This window comes from Papilio polytes, unplaced genomic scaffold (genome assembly GCF_000836215.1).
Source record: "Papilio polytes unplaced genomic scaffold, Ppol_1.0 DF822178.1, whole genome shotgun sequence".
Taxonomy (NCBI): domain Eukaryota; kingdom Metazoa; phylum Arthropoda; class Insecta; order Lepidoptera; family Papilionidae; genus Papilio; species Papilio polytes.
The window spans coordinates 5,015,149-5,032,262 of record NW_013527026.1 but is presented as its reverse complement, the minus strand read 5'-3'; the positions used below and the strand labels follow the sequence as shown (position 1 = coordinate 5,032,262).

Here is a 17,114-nt window from a genome sequence, read left to right as displayed (position 1 = left end):
CTGGCCAAGTGCGAGTTGGTAGACTTCACACATATCTTTGAATTTCTTCGCTAAAATATGCCGATTTCCTCACGATGTTTTCTTCGCCGTAAGAACGTCAGGTAAATTATTTACGTATGAAAATTCGACAAATCGAAATTCACATTGTGCGGCTAAGTTAAGTTAAGTGCTTAAACCACTGAGCCACCGACGCTTCCATACTTATCAGAAAAGGGAGGAAAGGAAATGGGATTGAAATTAGGCGCTCACACTGATCAGACAAAACGTGGAATTACTCCCACTTCACTATCAATGTCTCTCGTCACTTGTGTGAATATCTAATTTCATTTCTATTTCGGTATTGGCAAACAGTAGAGGTGACTTCATTTCACAGCCAACGGTCAGGCGGAACTTTGCACCCTCATTTCACTTCGATACGTGATCAAATGCGTAATGAGGTGAAATTCTATAGAACTGATTAGTATAATGTATGGATAAACATGTTTATAATGTATAATTAACTGTTGGATTGGAAAAGAAAATTCTAGAAAGAAAATACAAGAGATTTTTGAAATTTACTAGCATAGTTCAGTTAATAATTATTTTACTTCTGACAAATAAACTATCAATAAATCTAAATAATAAGGAGTCATTAAACTGATAGGTATAATTTTCTTTTTATTTATTTTTCCCTTTAATCATTAGCCTCGGTCTCTCCACTGGACATAAGATATTTATGCCAACTAATATAGCTTTTTAAAACAAATGCTTACTGACATTTTAAATCTAATTTTTATTGTCGAATTCAATAACATTCCACACGTGAGTAGAATTGAAAGCGCCTGTCGAAATATTTGCCATGTACTTATGAAAACATTTTCACAGGTAACAACTGTTTTCACACCAGCTGTCTGTCATCGGAAAATGAAAACAGGACATGCAGATACCGAGTTAAATACTCTACTAAATATATACAAAATGAATCCTTTAAAACGTTCCAAAGTGTATGAAAAGTTTTCTAAACAGTTACTGTCGTTTACGCCGGATACAAAACGTCCCGTCTTGAATATTGATTTAAATGAAAGTGGAAGGCAAAAGGAAAAGAAAACGAGTACCAAATTTAGACAAATCGAATCGATTGTAAGAAATTCGCAAGAATATACAACTGATTTTAATCCTTTCCATGAAAATACTCCAGAGAATATACAAAGTTCTTTAATAGATGACATTTTGAAAATGGAACACTACAATACAGATGATAAAATCGCTGAAGAAGAAATCAAATTACTGGTCGATAATGTTGATGGTAAACTCATTTCTGGTACAGTATTAAATGACATATCTGAACAACAGAAACAACTTAATGGAGAATCTATGTTTTCCAATGGAAATTTTAAAAGGGCAGAAGAATCAAGCTACAATAACGTTGTCGTACTGAGATAGGGTAAAAATAAACGATTAATGGAATTTGAAAACTTAAATAATAATCTTTATTTACAGAATAATAAATAATTTAAATAAATAAATTAATCAGAGGTCCGTGTTATTTTAAAGCTTAGTATATGTTTTGGTTTAGATTTGGCCTGAGTAGGCGATTTCATGGGCGTCTTCGTAGGATCTCGCTTGGTATGGGCCGTGGGAGTCCCAGCCTGGGGCGTGGTGGTCTACGTGGTGTTCAACATGATGCTGGGGATAGTGGATCACTTCGTAGTTCACAACCTTGGGCTTGGTGAATTTGAAGATGACCATAGCACCTGGAAAAGAAACAAAGATCATAAATCTCACAAAAAATAACTTATAATTAGGAAAGAATCTTGATATTTTTTCCCATTGTATGATTGAGTGTATGACTTAGAAGAACTTACCAGAAAGAACAAGAGAGATGAGACCAAGAGTAAGCGCCTTCCAGGTCTTAAGGGCGATCATGGCGAGAGCAAGGGGCACGAGGACAGCAGTCTTGAATTTCAATCCGAGAAGGAAGGGCAGGACCACCTTCTTGATGAAACCGTGTTCTGGAATAAAAAAAAATAGTTAAAAACAAAATATCTCTTGAGTTTTGCGGTCTTGATGTTTTAATGTGTTATTCAGCTACGCACTGCTCTTGATTCTTAAAGGCTTGGGGAGCTTGATCTTCTTCTTCCTGCCTTCGAAAGTCTCCACCTCCTCTTCACCGTCCAAAGGCATGCTCAGCTCAGAAGGCAGGTCAGTCAACAGCGACCTGGGCACATACTCCGAGGCAGAAGAACTAACGATCTCATCGGGCACTTTCACTCTGACAGAATGAGTTTGGAGAAAGCGGTCTACTTTATCGAACAACGCATAAGTAGGGTCTTTAGCCATCCTGGGGTCTACTTCTTCATCTTCTAAAGTTCCCATCTTAACAATGGACAGATCATCTGTGATCTTTATTTCATCATCGTTTCCCACTCGAGAAATCCACTCCAATGTTCTTGGCTTCACACACTCCACGGAATATTGACTCAAACATTCTTTGTAAATGTTTTTAACGAGTTTTGATGCGGGATATTGAGCACTGGCAAGCGCCGCAAGGGATAGTATCACAAATAATTTCATTTCGCACTTTATATTTCGCGTATTGTTTTAATTAAACGACGGCAGATGCGTCCGACTGCCGTCCGACAAGCGGTCACAATGTATGCTATGGATGTCCAGGGCTCGGTTTATATACAAGCATTAATACGTGACGTGATATCGGAATGCACGATGGTGCTATCTTCGGCGATACTTGCGGGGTGAGCTTGTGGTACATTTTAATTTTGTATTGGTGAGAAGTTACTTTGTATTGATGTTCCTAGTTCTTAGGATGAAATGGTCACTTATAAAGATGTATCAATAAGTGTTAAGATAATCATACTTTTAAGGCTTCATTTATTGAAACATATAGTTATTTAGTAATTTAAATTCGGAGCCCTCATAACATTTTAGTAAGCAACGGTTAGTAGCATATAGCTTCTGTAACTATAGAAAACAACTTCTTGAGTTCATTAATGTTGCCATGGTAACTTTAAGTCAAAGATTCAAAAGATTTTCAGTTTTTTTTCGCGTGATTTCAATTTCACGTGCTTTTATAACTACATCAAAATGTGTTATTGAGAAATAAGTTAAGTTTAAGAGATTAAAGAACCTAAAATGTGCATTTCCTGTACATTTAATTAAGTGCGTTCTTAAAACTAAGAGAGACCAAAAAAATCTAAATATTTACTTACTAAACTAAGTTTACCTGTACATAAGCATTAAGTATTACTCTTATACTAGATATCGTTGATGTCTTTTATATGGACATACAAAAACCATGTTTTATCACAGTTTTTACAACGACAATGAGAATGTAGATAAATACGAGCTTTCGCCCGCGACTCTGTCCGCGTTAAATATAAAAAAAGTAAGTAGCTATTGCGTTCTTCCAGACTATGCTCTACATCTATGCTAAGTTTCATCGAGGTCCGTTCAGCCGTTTAGGCTACAAACTCTAACAAACATCCATCTAAACTTTCGCATAATATTAGTGAGATTGGAAACAAATGAACGGTGGGAACACCGAGGTGCTAATGATGCCCATTACTGTTCTGCAACACTAAAAGAACTGCAGATGCCTTGCTATCATTTGAGAAGGATAAGCTCGTTTCTTGAAGGACCCTAAGTTCTACTGCTTTTGTAAGACCGCCCAGCATTAAAAATTCACTGTTAAAGATCAAGACGATTCAAATTCCAATTCCCGATTTGCTAGAGGCCTTATTTATTACTAAAAATGTAAGTAACGAAAACAGTTTATAAATATTAGCGTTACGCTAATTTCATTCTAATTGTTCAATTATTTCAGACGGCGTTAACATACATTTATTTATTCACATGTTAGGAATTAATTTAATCCTATGCGATAAGTTAAGCGTATGTTTCCACTGTTTAAATTTAAGTTATGTATCTCTTTCATCTCAAATAGAGTGAGCGAGATGGATTTATATTGGTTTTATATGAACTGATGTATCGACATTAAAACTAATGGTTAGTAAACATTTATGATGTCACGTTTTACGTCAATGTACTTAAAACAAACAGTACCTAAAGAGCTAGATAACAAGGTTGGTAATTGTCTGTCTAAAAAGAAATACATTCATTTTATTCAATAACAAAATTAGAACGCACATGCTGAAAATCAATTCTAACTAAAATTGTGTAAACAAACGAATATCGGCTAACATATGAAGCGATTTCCTTAACTATCATATATTTTGATTATTACTTTATGGAATCCATAAAATTAGGTACCATAATTTTCAATCTTTCAGGACATCGTTCATCACAAGAACAGATAGCTTCAACTACTTCCACACTCATAGTCGTCGCCAGGGTGAAAGGTAGATGTCCTCCCCCATAGACAATTGAAAAATCTGAAGATAATTCTCCTTTAGTGCCTTTTATTTTCCACCCTTCATTTTTTAAGAAAAGGACTGTACAGAAGGAGGACTTGAGAAAACGATGTTATCCTATTTATGTGTGTCTCTTCCACCGTCGATTAAGGGTAGGCAACGCATCCACTATTGCAATCTATGGTCAGCGGTCGCTTCGCCAGTTTGGTGGAATCAGGTGGCAACTTGCTCGTTTGCCTCCTTATGATATAAAAAAGTAGTTCGAAAAGGACTATATTAGCGACAGAGGTCCCTACAAAATGTAGTATAGATCATTGAGCCATGACTCCTTTACAGTAGCTATGCCAGTTAATTTACAAAGTCTGTCCTTACAATTATATAAAAGAAAGTGACACTTTTTAACGCGTGACATTGCGTTCGCATTCCTTACGTAATAAAGTCAACATTTCATATAGATTCCCCATTCAAGTCACACATTCGAGTGAAAGATGTCGCTTCAAAACGGATACTAGCGTCCGTGATATGATTTCCAACATCCATCCAGCCTACGCCCAACTTCGGAACTATATTGAATTGTAATAGAGTCGATTGTAATGGATCGCTTAAAATGTTATAAATACTCTATGGTCGTGAAATTTAAATCATTGATTTATTATGACAGCTCAGGTTACACTGAAATCCAAACGTTCCTTAAAATTCAATTTTAACGGTTTTATTATAATTACAATTATTTTCACAAACGAGAATAGTCTGTACATTAACTTTTCTCACATTTACTAACGTTTTTCGCGCGTTTTTTAAACATTTTCTTAGTTTTTTCTCATAGGCCATTTCGACACCCTTAGCTAACAAAAGAAATTCAAATACATCACAGTTCATTAATGTGTCTTCTGGGAGAGTAATAGTTAACACGATATTAAATCGAATTGTCATATACTACAAATAACATAAATTATATTTAAAATGTAAACAAGAAAATCTAACAATCGTCTTTTAATTGAAGGCAGAATATGTAATATTTAATGGCGCTATTTCAAACAGCGCGGCGATATAAATAAATCGCTATGTTAAATAGCTTACAAAGTATCCGGTTAATATTAATTGGCCTACAATAATCGTTTCAAGTGCAAAGAAAACGTCGCCCTAAACATGGCACCTTTAATTGATTTATTTCTTGCTGTCAAGCGATCACCAGTTTTAATATTCCGAGGACGAAATGCAGCGAAATCGTCCTGAATAAATCGTCGGCCGACCCGTCAAACTAATCAATGGATAATTCCGAATCTTTTGTCTTCCGTTTAGACCTTAAGAATCTAGGACATTGAGTTTTGTTTTAACGTTACCTATTATTTGTTTTAACTGCCTATATGTACTGCTCTTGACTTTATTTTCGCTGCCATAAGTAAATGAAGATTGAGTACATTTTGAGGAATATTTGAATGTAAAATCATATAGAAAAGTCTGGGTAACATACTAAACGTAATTGTTATTTGAAATATCAGCATAATATCAAAGTAGCTTTGAGCACCTAGGGATGGACAGAAGAATTAAAAAAAATATATCCTGAGTTTACTTAATGACGAAAAAAAAACTCAAATTGGTTTAGTAAATCTTAAACTAATCTGGCACCAATAAATCATTAAAGTATTCTTTGTGTGAGTACTAAGGACAGAAAAATGTAAAATAAAAACACTAACATGTAATTAAAAACTGTTCTCGATCTTTCTGGACTTTATTTATGGTCTGTGCAACGCGACCATAGATAACAGCTCTGTCACATTTGTCATTTTCACAAGTAAACTGATGTCAGCGTAGTGTTGAAATTTGTGAGAGATTAGGTTTTATTGTGCTAATTTAAGTGATTCCTCGAACATTTTCTCACATTATATTCTGATATCAATCTTTTTGGGACGTAAATCGTCTTATGTTTATTCGGTGACACGTAATTTAGGTGTGTTTCCGAAATGACAATGGCGAATAACAGAATACCATCGGGACCCAATACGCCTGGAAGTCAGCAAACGCCTACACAACAAGGAATAAAAATCTTCATACAAAGGGATTATTCTGAAGGGACTGCTGTTAAGTTTCAAACAAGGTTTCCACCTGAGCTAGAAGATAGAGTAAGTGAAAGTTTAAAGCAAAAGATTTCTACTTGAAAATCGTTATATCACTTAGATTCTAGTTTTTGAATTGATATTTGCCTAGTCTAGTTCTTTTTACATGATTATTTAAAGCTATAATTGATATTTGGAATTATAAGTCTATGCTAGCTCTTTGTTCTTAACTAAATCCAAATATAACAAACTTACAAAATATTAGTAGGTTATTCAGTATTAAAAAAAATGTTTAAAAATTAATTCACTATTATATATCTCTAGCAAAGATTGTACATTTTAGAGTATACAATACAAAGTTATCATAAAGATTTTATCATCATCACTAGCTCACTATATGTTCCCACTAAGGGGTTCGGAGCATATTCTAAGTTAGGGTGAATAGGCCATAGTCAACCACACTGGCCCACTGCGGGTTGGTCAACTTTATATACTTTTGAATTTCTTTGCTGAAATGTTAGGTTGCATCACAATGTCTTCTTTATAAAGAGAAAAAAAATGTTCTCCTTTACCTTAAGAAAATTAGGTAAATCATGTACATATGAAATTTAAAAATCACATTGGTACATGGCGAGTTTAGAACCCAAGACCTTTAGATTACAAGTCAACTGATTCAACCAACTCCTAAAGATTTATTTATTTATTTATTAAATCTTTATGCAAATCTTATAATACAAATGGATAAACTATGCTAATACAAAAAACTTGCAAGGGCGGCCTTATTGCTATAAGCAATCTCTTACAGGCAACCCAGTGGGACAGGAGAAGCTAGACAATACACAAGGGAAATTAATACATATAAGAACACTAACACACATATTTACATCCTACATAATAAACAGACATACATATACAGCAAATAAACTAAATAAGGAAAAAGCAAAAACAAATCAGCGAGAGTCACTCTTAAGGAGATGGCTATGCAACTTGGTTTTAAAGATTATTTATACTATAATATTTAACAATAACCATTGTAACAAGGCATTTAAGAACAATATATTATAATTTTTCAGATAGACAGACAAACATTTGAATACACAATGGAGAGATTGAATGAACATTTTGAAATGGCGGAGACCGCTGACTGCAGTACATACTGCGAAGGATGCCTAGCCTGTCTCACAGCTTACTTCATTTATATTTGCACGGAGACACATTATGAAAAGGTGAATATAAATAAACTATCTGTTCCCATGCAACTTTATCCGCATAAAATGAAAATTTTATTTTATTGTTTTACATTTGTCAAATTATCAATAGAAAAGGTCAAAATTACATGACGTGACAAATTTTGACAATCTTGCTTCCTTGATGTTGGCAGCAACTTATGGTCTCTTTCCCACAATAGGATTTTATCCAAACTATTTACCTCCTAAGTTTATTGGCGTGAAAATATATAGCCTAAAGCGTGACACAAGTGTAGGGCTTTTCATTAAAGAAAGAATTATTTAAAAATATGGTGTAATTGCTGACATCTTAGGCGACAAAGAAGTGTGTGTTTACACTTTATTATAATAGTATAGATAAAAACCTCTTTATTGTCGTCATATGTGTATATCACACTAATTACTGCAACTTCTGCTGTGTGAAATTAAACAAATAATAACAACATAGCCTGTGTTACTCACATATAGTTTTTTAAAGATGAAAGTATTTTCAAAACCAGCCGAGTAGTTTTTGAGTTATTTCCATACATACAAAAATACAAATCTTTCCACTTTATAATCTTACTGCTTACTTATATTATACATGCAAATTTAGATGGATGGATGTATGTTGGTTAGATTTTGTAGCCTATACTGCTGAATGGATTGCAATGAAATTTGGCATACATGTATGGGATATTCTGGAAGAGCACATAGGCTACTCATTGTTGCTTTTTTTTTAGTTCCATGCGGACAGAATTTATTATTTAATTTTAGGTAAAAAATAATATTGTGCTTTTTCCATTCCAGCATCTTCGAAAAATATCGAAGTTTATAGCGACGCAGAACGAAAGAGTGTACAATCCTCGAGGAATACATATAACCGATCCAATACTTAGAGGTCTAAGAGTCATAGAAATCACGGTAATAGATTTACCTAACTGCCAAAGCCCCACCGGCAACTCAAATAACACACAAATGAGGCATACTTGACCACCACACGAAAACCGGGAGTTCTTCATGTAACAATCAAGGTACTGGTTTTGAACCACTATTTTTTAAATCATCGGTGTTAACTTAGAATATCGGGCACAACAAGCAAAACACGCTACAAGTTATTCCAAGTGTGTTAAGTTTAAGTACACATGTAATTAAGTTCACTTGAAGTTATTCAATCAATCTGGCTGTATAGTTCAGATGTACAGTGACATCTGTTGGCGGTAATCGATTTACAGAGTTTTATTCCTTCCTAAACCAAATTATCACAAATAATGAGGCTTCTATTGATATTTTGATCAAAATATAAACTTACTTGCACTATTTTACTAGATATTTCCATATTGAATTGCTATTTTTACTGATTATTTTATTTTTATTGTCAATTTTAAAGTGGTATACCTCCAATGAATGTAACTGTACACACCTTAATTTGCCCCAGTCTTTTTCCTTGAGTTATAAATTCCTTGGGTGTTGTGATGATAAAAAAGTATTCAGTTATAGTTAACTTTGTATTGTATTGTTTTGTAATAAAATTACAGTATTTGGAATGGTGAGTTTTCACTGTTAAGCACTAGTACAGTTAGGGAATCTAGCGGTGTTCAAAAGCTACAATTGTTTGAATGTTTAGTACACATTGAGATGCCTAATTTTAGTCCCTTTCCACCCTTTTCTTAAGAGGAAAATATGGGAAGGAAAAGTGTATTTGACAGCGAGGGAAAATACCCTGTTTATGTGCGTCTCCTCTTCTGTCAATTAAGGGCAAAGTATCTGCAATTATGGATGTCTATGGGCAGCGGTCGCTTCGCTATTTCGGCGGATTCAGGTGACCGCTTGCATGTTAGCCACCTTATGTTTAAAAAAAAAAGACGCGGAACATTAACCAATAGAATGGTTTTAAATGTGTTTGTATGAAAAAAATGACGGTATTAAACAATAAATAAAATGCCTAGTATCAACTTGGCATTTTTTTTTATTATTCCGATCGTTTATGCAACTTATTGATAATTGATTATTTGTAATAGGCGCAGTGTGTTTATTTAAGAAAAATTTCGATATAAGGGCACCGCAAAATTCCGCGACTGTACATTTTTTGTAAGTTTTGTTAAAGGGAAAGAATATATCGTTTTTGTTTGTGTTAATGTAATGGAAACCCAAGTTTTAATACACATTCCTAATCGTAAATCAGTTGTTTAAGGAAAGGATGTCTTTTGTTAGAGAAATATGTTCTCGGGCTACACAATATATTTGACATTGAAATTTCCTTTTGTAATAGTTTGTTTTACTAATACATTAAGGGCCTGTCCCATCACTGGCTGATAGTCCCAGATAGTTTCAAATGACGTCACTGTCAGATAATGTAACAAAATCCGAAATTTCCTTCACATTTTACATGATTGTTAGAGAATTTACAATTTGGTGGGATAGAGCCTTAATATTATTAAATATAGGTAAATATTAAGTGATAAGGAAACATTTTTAATGTGACGAAACATTAAATTGTGTGTGTTCCTTAAGTAGTTTTGTGGTTTAAATACCAGTACAATGAAAGAACTCCTGAGCCAAATTATCTTCCATTATCAATGGAATTTATTGATAAAATGAAATGTGATGTTTAATATTTTATAAAGATATTTTCATTCATTTCGAGTGGATTATAAGATAGGGACCAATCCCTAAAATTACAATTGTCAGATCCAAATTTGGGATTAGGGATTGGTCCCTATCTTATAATCCACTCCAAAATAACAATTGTCAAATACAAATTTGACAATTGTAATTTTCACGTTAACAAAATTAATTAACGCTTTTTTATTTTTTCCAAACTATAAAAAGTTTAAATATAAAGTTTGAATAACAATAACATTTATAAACATAGTTTCCACTTATTCAGTATAGACAAGAATCTTTTTTGTTATGTGTATGACAAAAATAGTCTATATCTGTATAAAAATTTTTACCAAATCTTGATTTTTTATTTCTCTTGAATGTGACATTTCAAATTCAAGGGAATAAGAAATCTTAGCCAAGACATTATACATAAGATTGCATTTAACAGTTTATAGTGCTAGAAATTTATCTGGCCCGATAGAATGTTCTAGCTCTGTTTCTTTATAATAAAACTTGTATAGAAAATAACAAAAGATGTAATAGCAAATCCTCGTAACGACCCTCTCTGTTACAGTTTTAACTGTTCAGGATAAATTTTAATTAATGTTCAAATTTAAAATCAAATGGTTGATTTTTTTAGTCAAAACTGTTAGAAGTGACTTACTGACAGTCTAATAGAACTGGTTTAGGGTCCGTTCAGACGGGCCTGAGATTTTTTATAATAAATTGAATTTTATACAATCAAAATAAGGTTTACTTTATTTTGCACCGCTTTTCTTATGTGTAAAGCTTAGAAATTCGAAAAGTATATAGAGAAGGCATATTTGACACTTCACTTGAAACATTTTTATATAATTTTACTATCTATGATCCTTATAATCACATGTCAATATAGTTTATTGTTAATAAGTATCATAAAATAATATTTTAATGGCTTATTTAAATTTGTAAGCCTGTTTAGTTTATTTTATAACAAAAGATGGAGTTTATTATGATTTTGTAAATTCTTTAATTACATGTCAATACAAGGACACAAGGTGGTCTTAAGTTGACAGCTGACAGAGAAAAAAAAGAGTTTTTTTTTTTATTTACTATGCCTTGTCTATATATTTTTAATGTCTTTGGTGAAAAATAATATATAATTCAAATGTTAAGCTTAATTTTATTTGCAATAAAAAATCTAATCTCTTTGCCTCGGTTAGTGTGAATGTACCCTTACCGTCAATGAATTTTGTAACTTTTTATATGAGCAGTGCAATATAGTAATTTTATTCCATATGCCTACCGGGTCAGATAAATTTGTCCGATTATAATTATCCCATTTACATAAGGGGTATATACAGAGTACGTAAAAATGTCTGAGTTTAATTTTTAAGATTTAAATTTTTTCTCGCATAAAGTTTTTGTTGGGTTAGATTTTAATTTAAAATAATATGCATATAAATATTTATTTGGTTATAATTAAAGGCAAATTAATTACTTGCCAAGTTTGCTTTATATTTTTTTTTATTTTTTCTTTCTTAGCCCGAAAATAATTTTGCTTTATAATGTAAAATTATTTGATAGATAATGTTAATAAATTAAAATTACTAACGTTTTTTTTAAATCCACAGAAAGCAAATTATTTTTTCTTTCATTTCATTTTTTTAATAGTATTTAATATTAATATCTAAAATACTTGTAATAACTTATTTTAAGTATTGTATGTATGAAGTGTAATATATGTTCCTTGTATTTCTAATTATCTAAATTATTGTAATATTTTATTGTATAGTTACTGTAAAGGTAAGTTATCACTGACATTGATACTAATTTTGTTTACAATCATTTCAAGTGAAAATGTTTGTAAAAATATTTCGTCAGTGGAAACAGACTTTAATTGTTATAAAGTAAAAATGTTTGTTACATTTTGTATAAGGTTGGGATTTTGAGAATTGATATCTAGGTTTAATTCGTGTATGTAAAAAAACGACATTCTGTACTAATTCGTAGCATTTAAGACCAGAGGAGTATATTGTACATTTTATTATTATTCATATTATTAAATAATTGTATATTGACTTTTATTACCTTTTAAATCCTTATTACACTAGCTGTTCCCCTGACTTCATCCGCATAGACTTATGAAAATGTTATTTTATTATTTACATGTGTCAAATAATCAATTGCAAATGTCAAAATACCAATTACCTTAATATGGCAATTTTGCTTTCTTGATGTTGGCAACTTATGGTCTCTTTCCTTCATTAGGGTTTTTATCAAAAATATTTACCCCCTTAATGGCATGAAAATATATATAGCCTATAGCGTGACGTAAGTGTAGGCCTTTTTATTAAAGAAGGAATTATTCAAAAATATGCTGTGATTGCTGACATCTTAGGCAACAAAGAAGTGTGTTTTTTCGCTTTATTATAATAGTATAAAAGTTGAGAGGAGGCATAGTTGACACTTCAATTGCAACATTTTTCACATAATGTTCATCATCACCAGCTCACCATGTCCCCACCGAGGGGCTCGGGGCCTACCCTTAGGGTGACTAGGCCATAGTCAGCCTCGCTGGCCAAGTGCGGGTTGGTTGACTTCATACATATCTTTGAATTTCTTCGCCGATATGTGTAGGTTTCCTCTTGATGTTTTCCTTCACCGTAAGGACGGGTAAAATATGTACATATGAAATTTCGATAAATCGAAAATCACATTGGTACAGTGGGATTCGAACCCAATACCTGTAGATTACAAGTCAAGTGCTTAACCACTGAGCCACCGACGCTTTTAACATAATCTTACTATATAATAATAGATCCTTAAAACCACATTTCAATTACATTTAATTTTTAAATTAATTGTCGTAAGGTTTTTGATTTATTTCGTAACAATGTTTAGTTAATTTTATAACAAAAGAGGGGCTTATTATAATTTTGTAAAATGTGTTATTACATGTCTAAACAATGATACGAGGTGCCACTAAACTTGACAACTGATACAGTACCTTTCAATGAAAGTACCTGTGAAGATTTTTTGTTCATTATATTTCTATATACTTTTCAAATGTCTGATCGCCGCCCATACAAAAGTAAATGAATAAACTATATATTCACTATACTATATATTCACTATACTATATATTCACTATACTATATATTCACTTCTATTTTTTACCAGATAAAGATTTTTAGTGCGTATGTTTTGTTTTTATGTATGAGAGTTTGTATGTTAAGAACAAAATTAGTACCGTGCTGTAGAATTGGCGCAACTCTAGATTATCGGCATAAACGTCACGTCCCTAGCGGACAGCTGTCAATGTCACTAGAAGTATGATTGGCGCGCAACCTGATTCCCAACGAGAAGTGTTGCTCTGAGTTTAAAAGCGACAGTATCAATTAAATAAGTTGCCTAAAAGTATGTAAATTCAATTGTAACAGCCTACAGCCTAAACTACTGAAGCGATTTTGACAAATAAAATGTCATTCGATTGGTCTTCTTCCCCTGAGTGTCATAAGATGTTACAGCATCACAAAACACCTACAGAAGATGTTTGAAATTAAATTCTAAAATAATCGTGAAAAGTACAGAGTTCAAATCATACACGTAAATAATTTTTTCATTTTTTATCTTCATGTCGTCAAGATTTTTGTATTTTTTTTTTACATTAAGGTTAGGTATTAATTAACAAAATAATTACGTATAATAAACCTCCGGCAGACGAATTTGCCTCCACATAATTCTTTGTAGAATCTCATAATGTTTTAAGTCTGCGTGGGGGTTGTACAGCGTGGGTTGCGAATGGCGAGGGGTTACGGAGTTCAAGTTTGATGTAAGAAAAAACATTACATCATTGAAGTATAGTTCAATAATTTAACGTATTAAAGAAAATTAATGTTATTTATTTAGTTATTTACTTGTTAGTACATTTAATATTAGCTGTTCCCGTGCGGCGTCATCCGCATGAAATTATGAAAATTTTATTTTATTGTTGGCATTTGTCAAATTATCAACTGCAAATGACATGTCATGGCAACCTCGCTTCCCTGATGTTGGTAGCTTTGTAGTTTATGGTCCCTTTCCCACATGAATGGGTTTTCCCAGTTTATTTATCCCCTAAGTCTTATAGAGTGAAAATATATAGCCTAAAACGTGTCGTAAATGTAGGACTTTTTATTAAAGATAGCATTATTCAAAAACAATGCTGTGATTGCTGACACCTTACGCCACAAAGTAGTGTGTATTTACGGTTTGTTATATTAGTATAGATATAGATTTCGGGTTTGTATGAAAAAGTAATATCAGCGCTACCTATCTGTTTCGAATAACAACACCTGAAACATAGAGAGTAGAAAGAGCCCAGAAATCCACTATTAGTTCCGAATCTAAATTAAAACTTACAGAACCCAACAAACTACCTGTTTAAATAAATAGAGCTATATTATGCTTTAATATTTTGAAATTAAAACTTCATGTAATAAAATGAAATTTAACTGCAGCCGCTCGCGTTTATTACTTGTATAAGCACATTTATAACGACGTATAAGGTAAGAAAACGCCACTATAACAAGACCTACCCGACCTCCATTAGCTGGTTAATATTGGAACTTGATAATAAATCTTCATAGTATCGTAGAGACCGACTTAAAATAGTCGCTAAATATTTACGTAAGGGATATTGCAAGGTAATAAAGGTAGCATACTTAGAATATCTGGTATTTTTGCTTGCAGTCTTTCGGTTGAATAAATCAGAGACAATTATTATAACAAACGAGAGATAGAGATAGACTTAGGGATCTACTCGGGACTTCGTCTGCGCAAAATCTATATAGGTATCTATACTTTTCAGGCGTGAAATGGAAGCAATTCCGTGTTTCGTCTGATGAGTGTGGTGCCGGAGGCCTAATTTAAGTCCCTTTCTCTTTACCACCCTTTTCTTTTAAGGAGAGGTTGGGAAGAGGAAGTGGATTAAACGGTGGAGGAGATGCATAGTAAGGGGAAATATCCTCTGTATGTGCGTCTCCTCCTCCGTCGTATAAGGGTAGGCAACGCATCTGCAATTGCGGATGTCTATAGGCAGCGGTCGCTTCGCCATTTTGGCGGTTTCAGGTGGCCGCTTGCTCGTTTGCCACCTTGTGTTATATAAAAAAAAAACTTAATATAATAAAGTGTAAACACATACAACTTTGTGGCGTAAGATGTCAGCAATCACAGCATATTTTTGAATAATTCTTTCTTGAATAAAAAGCCCTACACTAACGTCACGCTATAGGCTATATATTTTCACGCCATTAAACTTAGGGGTTAAATAAATAGGATAAAAACTCTTATGTGGTAAAGGGACCACAATCTACAAGCTGCCAACATCATGTCATGTCATTTTTATATTTGAAATTGATAGTTTGACAAATGTAAAGAATAAAATAACATTTTCATAATTTCATGCGGATGAAGTCTCACGGGAATAGCTATTGCTACCATATAAAGTATAACCTGTATTACTGACGAGCTGTTGCCCGCGACTTCGTACGCGTGGTATTAGAAAACATACAAACTATATAAATTACAAAAAGCTACGTATCCCTCGGGAACCGGACATTCTCGGGGATGAAGCTTATACCATGTGTACTCCAGACTTTGTTTTCTGTGCCAAATTTCAATAAGATATGTTGAACCGTTGCAGAATGATCGAGTAAACATTAAAAAACCAAATTAATGAATCCCACGGGAACCGTAACTATTCCAGGGATAAAAAGTAGCCTATGTGTTCTTCCAGACTATGCTCTAAACCTGTGCCAAACTTCATGGAGATCTGTTCAGCCGTTTAGGCTACAAACGCTAACAAACATCCATCCATCTATCCATCCATCCATCTAAACTTTCGCATTTATAATATTAGTAAGATTAGTAAGATAATGAAGCTATTTACTGGCGAAAGATTTTTAAACCAGCACAGTAGTTTTTGAGTTATTAATAAATACAAAAATACAAACCATTCTTCGTAGAGTTAAAATTACTTCAATTTCTATTTAAATGAAAGGTCAAAGAGAATAATTCCAGAGGGTATATTAAAACCATTCTTATCTCGCTGATTAAAAGAAAAATTATGAAACAAAAGAATGAAAAAAACACTAATAACTGGTCTTTTGTTATCTATACAAATATTATAAAGATTTGTATTTTTGTATGTATTGAAATTACTCAAAAACTACTGGACCGATTACAAAAATTCTTGCACCATTAAAGAACTATGTACACTGAGTAACATGGGCTATATTTTTCCATTTTTGACCGATTTCCCAAAAGAAGGAGGTATGTTTTTTTTTTTACTTTTTTTAAATTTCACGCGAAGTCCACATTTGCAGATACATTGCCCATTTTTACTTCCCCCCCTGTAATGATACAAAATTCGGGGAAACGGTACGGCTTCCAATTATCTTTGAATTTTCTAAGTAGAGCAATAAGTCAAATGGAGAATTTTATTGTTAAAGTTTTCGAGGGATTGATTTATTTATGCAAAACAACCCCCACCCTTAGCGATAGAATTGGTAAACATAAGTCGAAGTCCTCCACGCGTACTCGGAAATCATTCTTACAAATTACTTGAATACACTTGACTGCAAAAACATCGGGTCATTAGAATATTTGACTTTTCTAAGAAAAACAGATGAACTAAAATTTTCACAAATTGATTGCTAAGTACATAAATAATCTTAGTTCATACTATTATTATAAATGCGAAAGTTTAGATGGATGGATGTTTGTTAGAGTTTGTAGCATAAACGTCGGAACGGATTTCGATGAAAGTTTGTATAGATGTACAGGACAGTCTGGAAGAACACGTAAGCTACTCACATTTTTTTAAACCAAGCGGACGGAGTGGCGAGCGAAAATTG

At 32.9% G+C, this 17,114-nt stretch overlaps 2 protein-coding genes across 2 annotated transcripts; one reads left to right on the top strand and one right to left on the bottom strand.

Moving 5' to 3' along the window:
• Nucleotides 1-1,441: 1,441 nt before the first annotated feature.
• On the bottom strand, nt 1,442-2,624 carry LOC106106545. Its single transcript, XM_013287143.1, has 3 exons — nt 2,076-2,624; nt 1,845-1,991; nt 1,442-1,733 (listed from the first exon to the last, which is right to left on the bottom strand). Exons 1-3 carry the CDS (start codon nt 2,551-2,553, stop codon nt 1,552-1,554), a joined length of 807 nt encoding a protein of 268 aa, XP_013142597.1. The 5' UTR covers nt 2,554-2,624; the 3' UTR covers nt 1,442-1,551.
• Nucleotides 2,625-6,155: 3,531 nt separating this feature from the next.
• Nucleotides 6,156-11,758, top strand: LOC106106723 (golgin subfamily A member 7). The gene is made up of 3 exons (XM_013287361.1): nt 6,156-6,490; nt 7,498-7,650; nt 8,440-11,758. The coding sequence occupies exons 1-3, from the start codon at nt 6,332-6,334 to the stop codon at nt 8,620-8,622; spliced, it is 495 nt and encodes a 164-aa protein (XP_013142815.1). The 5' UTR covers nt 6,156-6,331; the 3' UTR covers nt 8,623-11,758.
• Nucleotides 11,759-17,114: the final 5,356 nt, after the last annotated feature.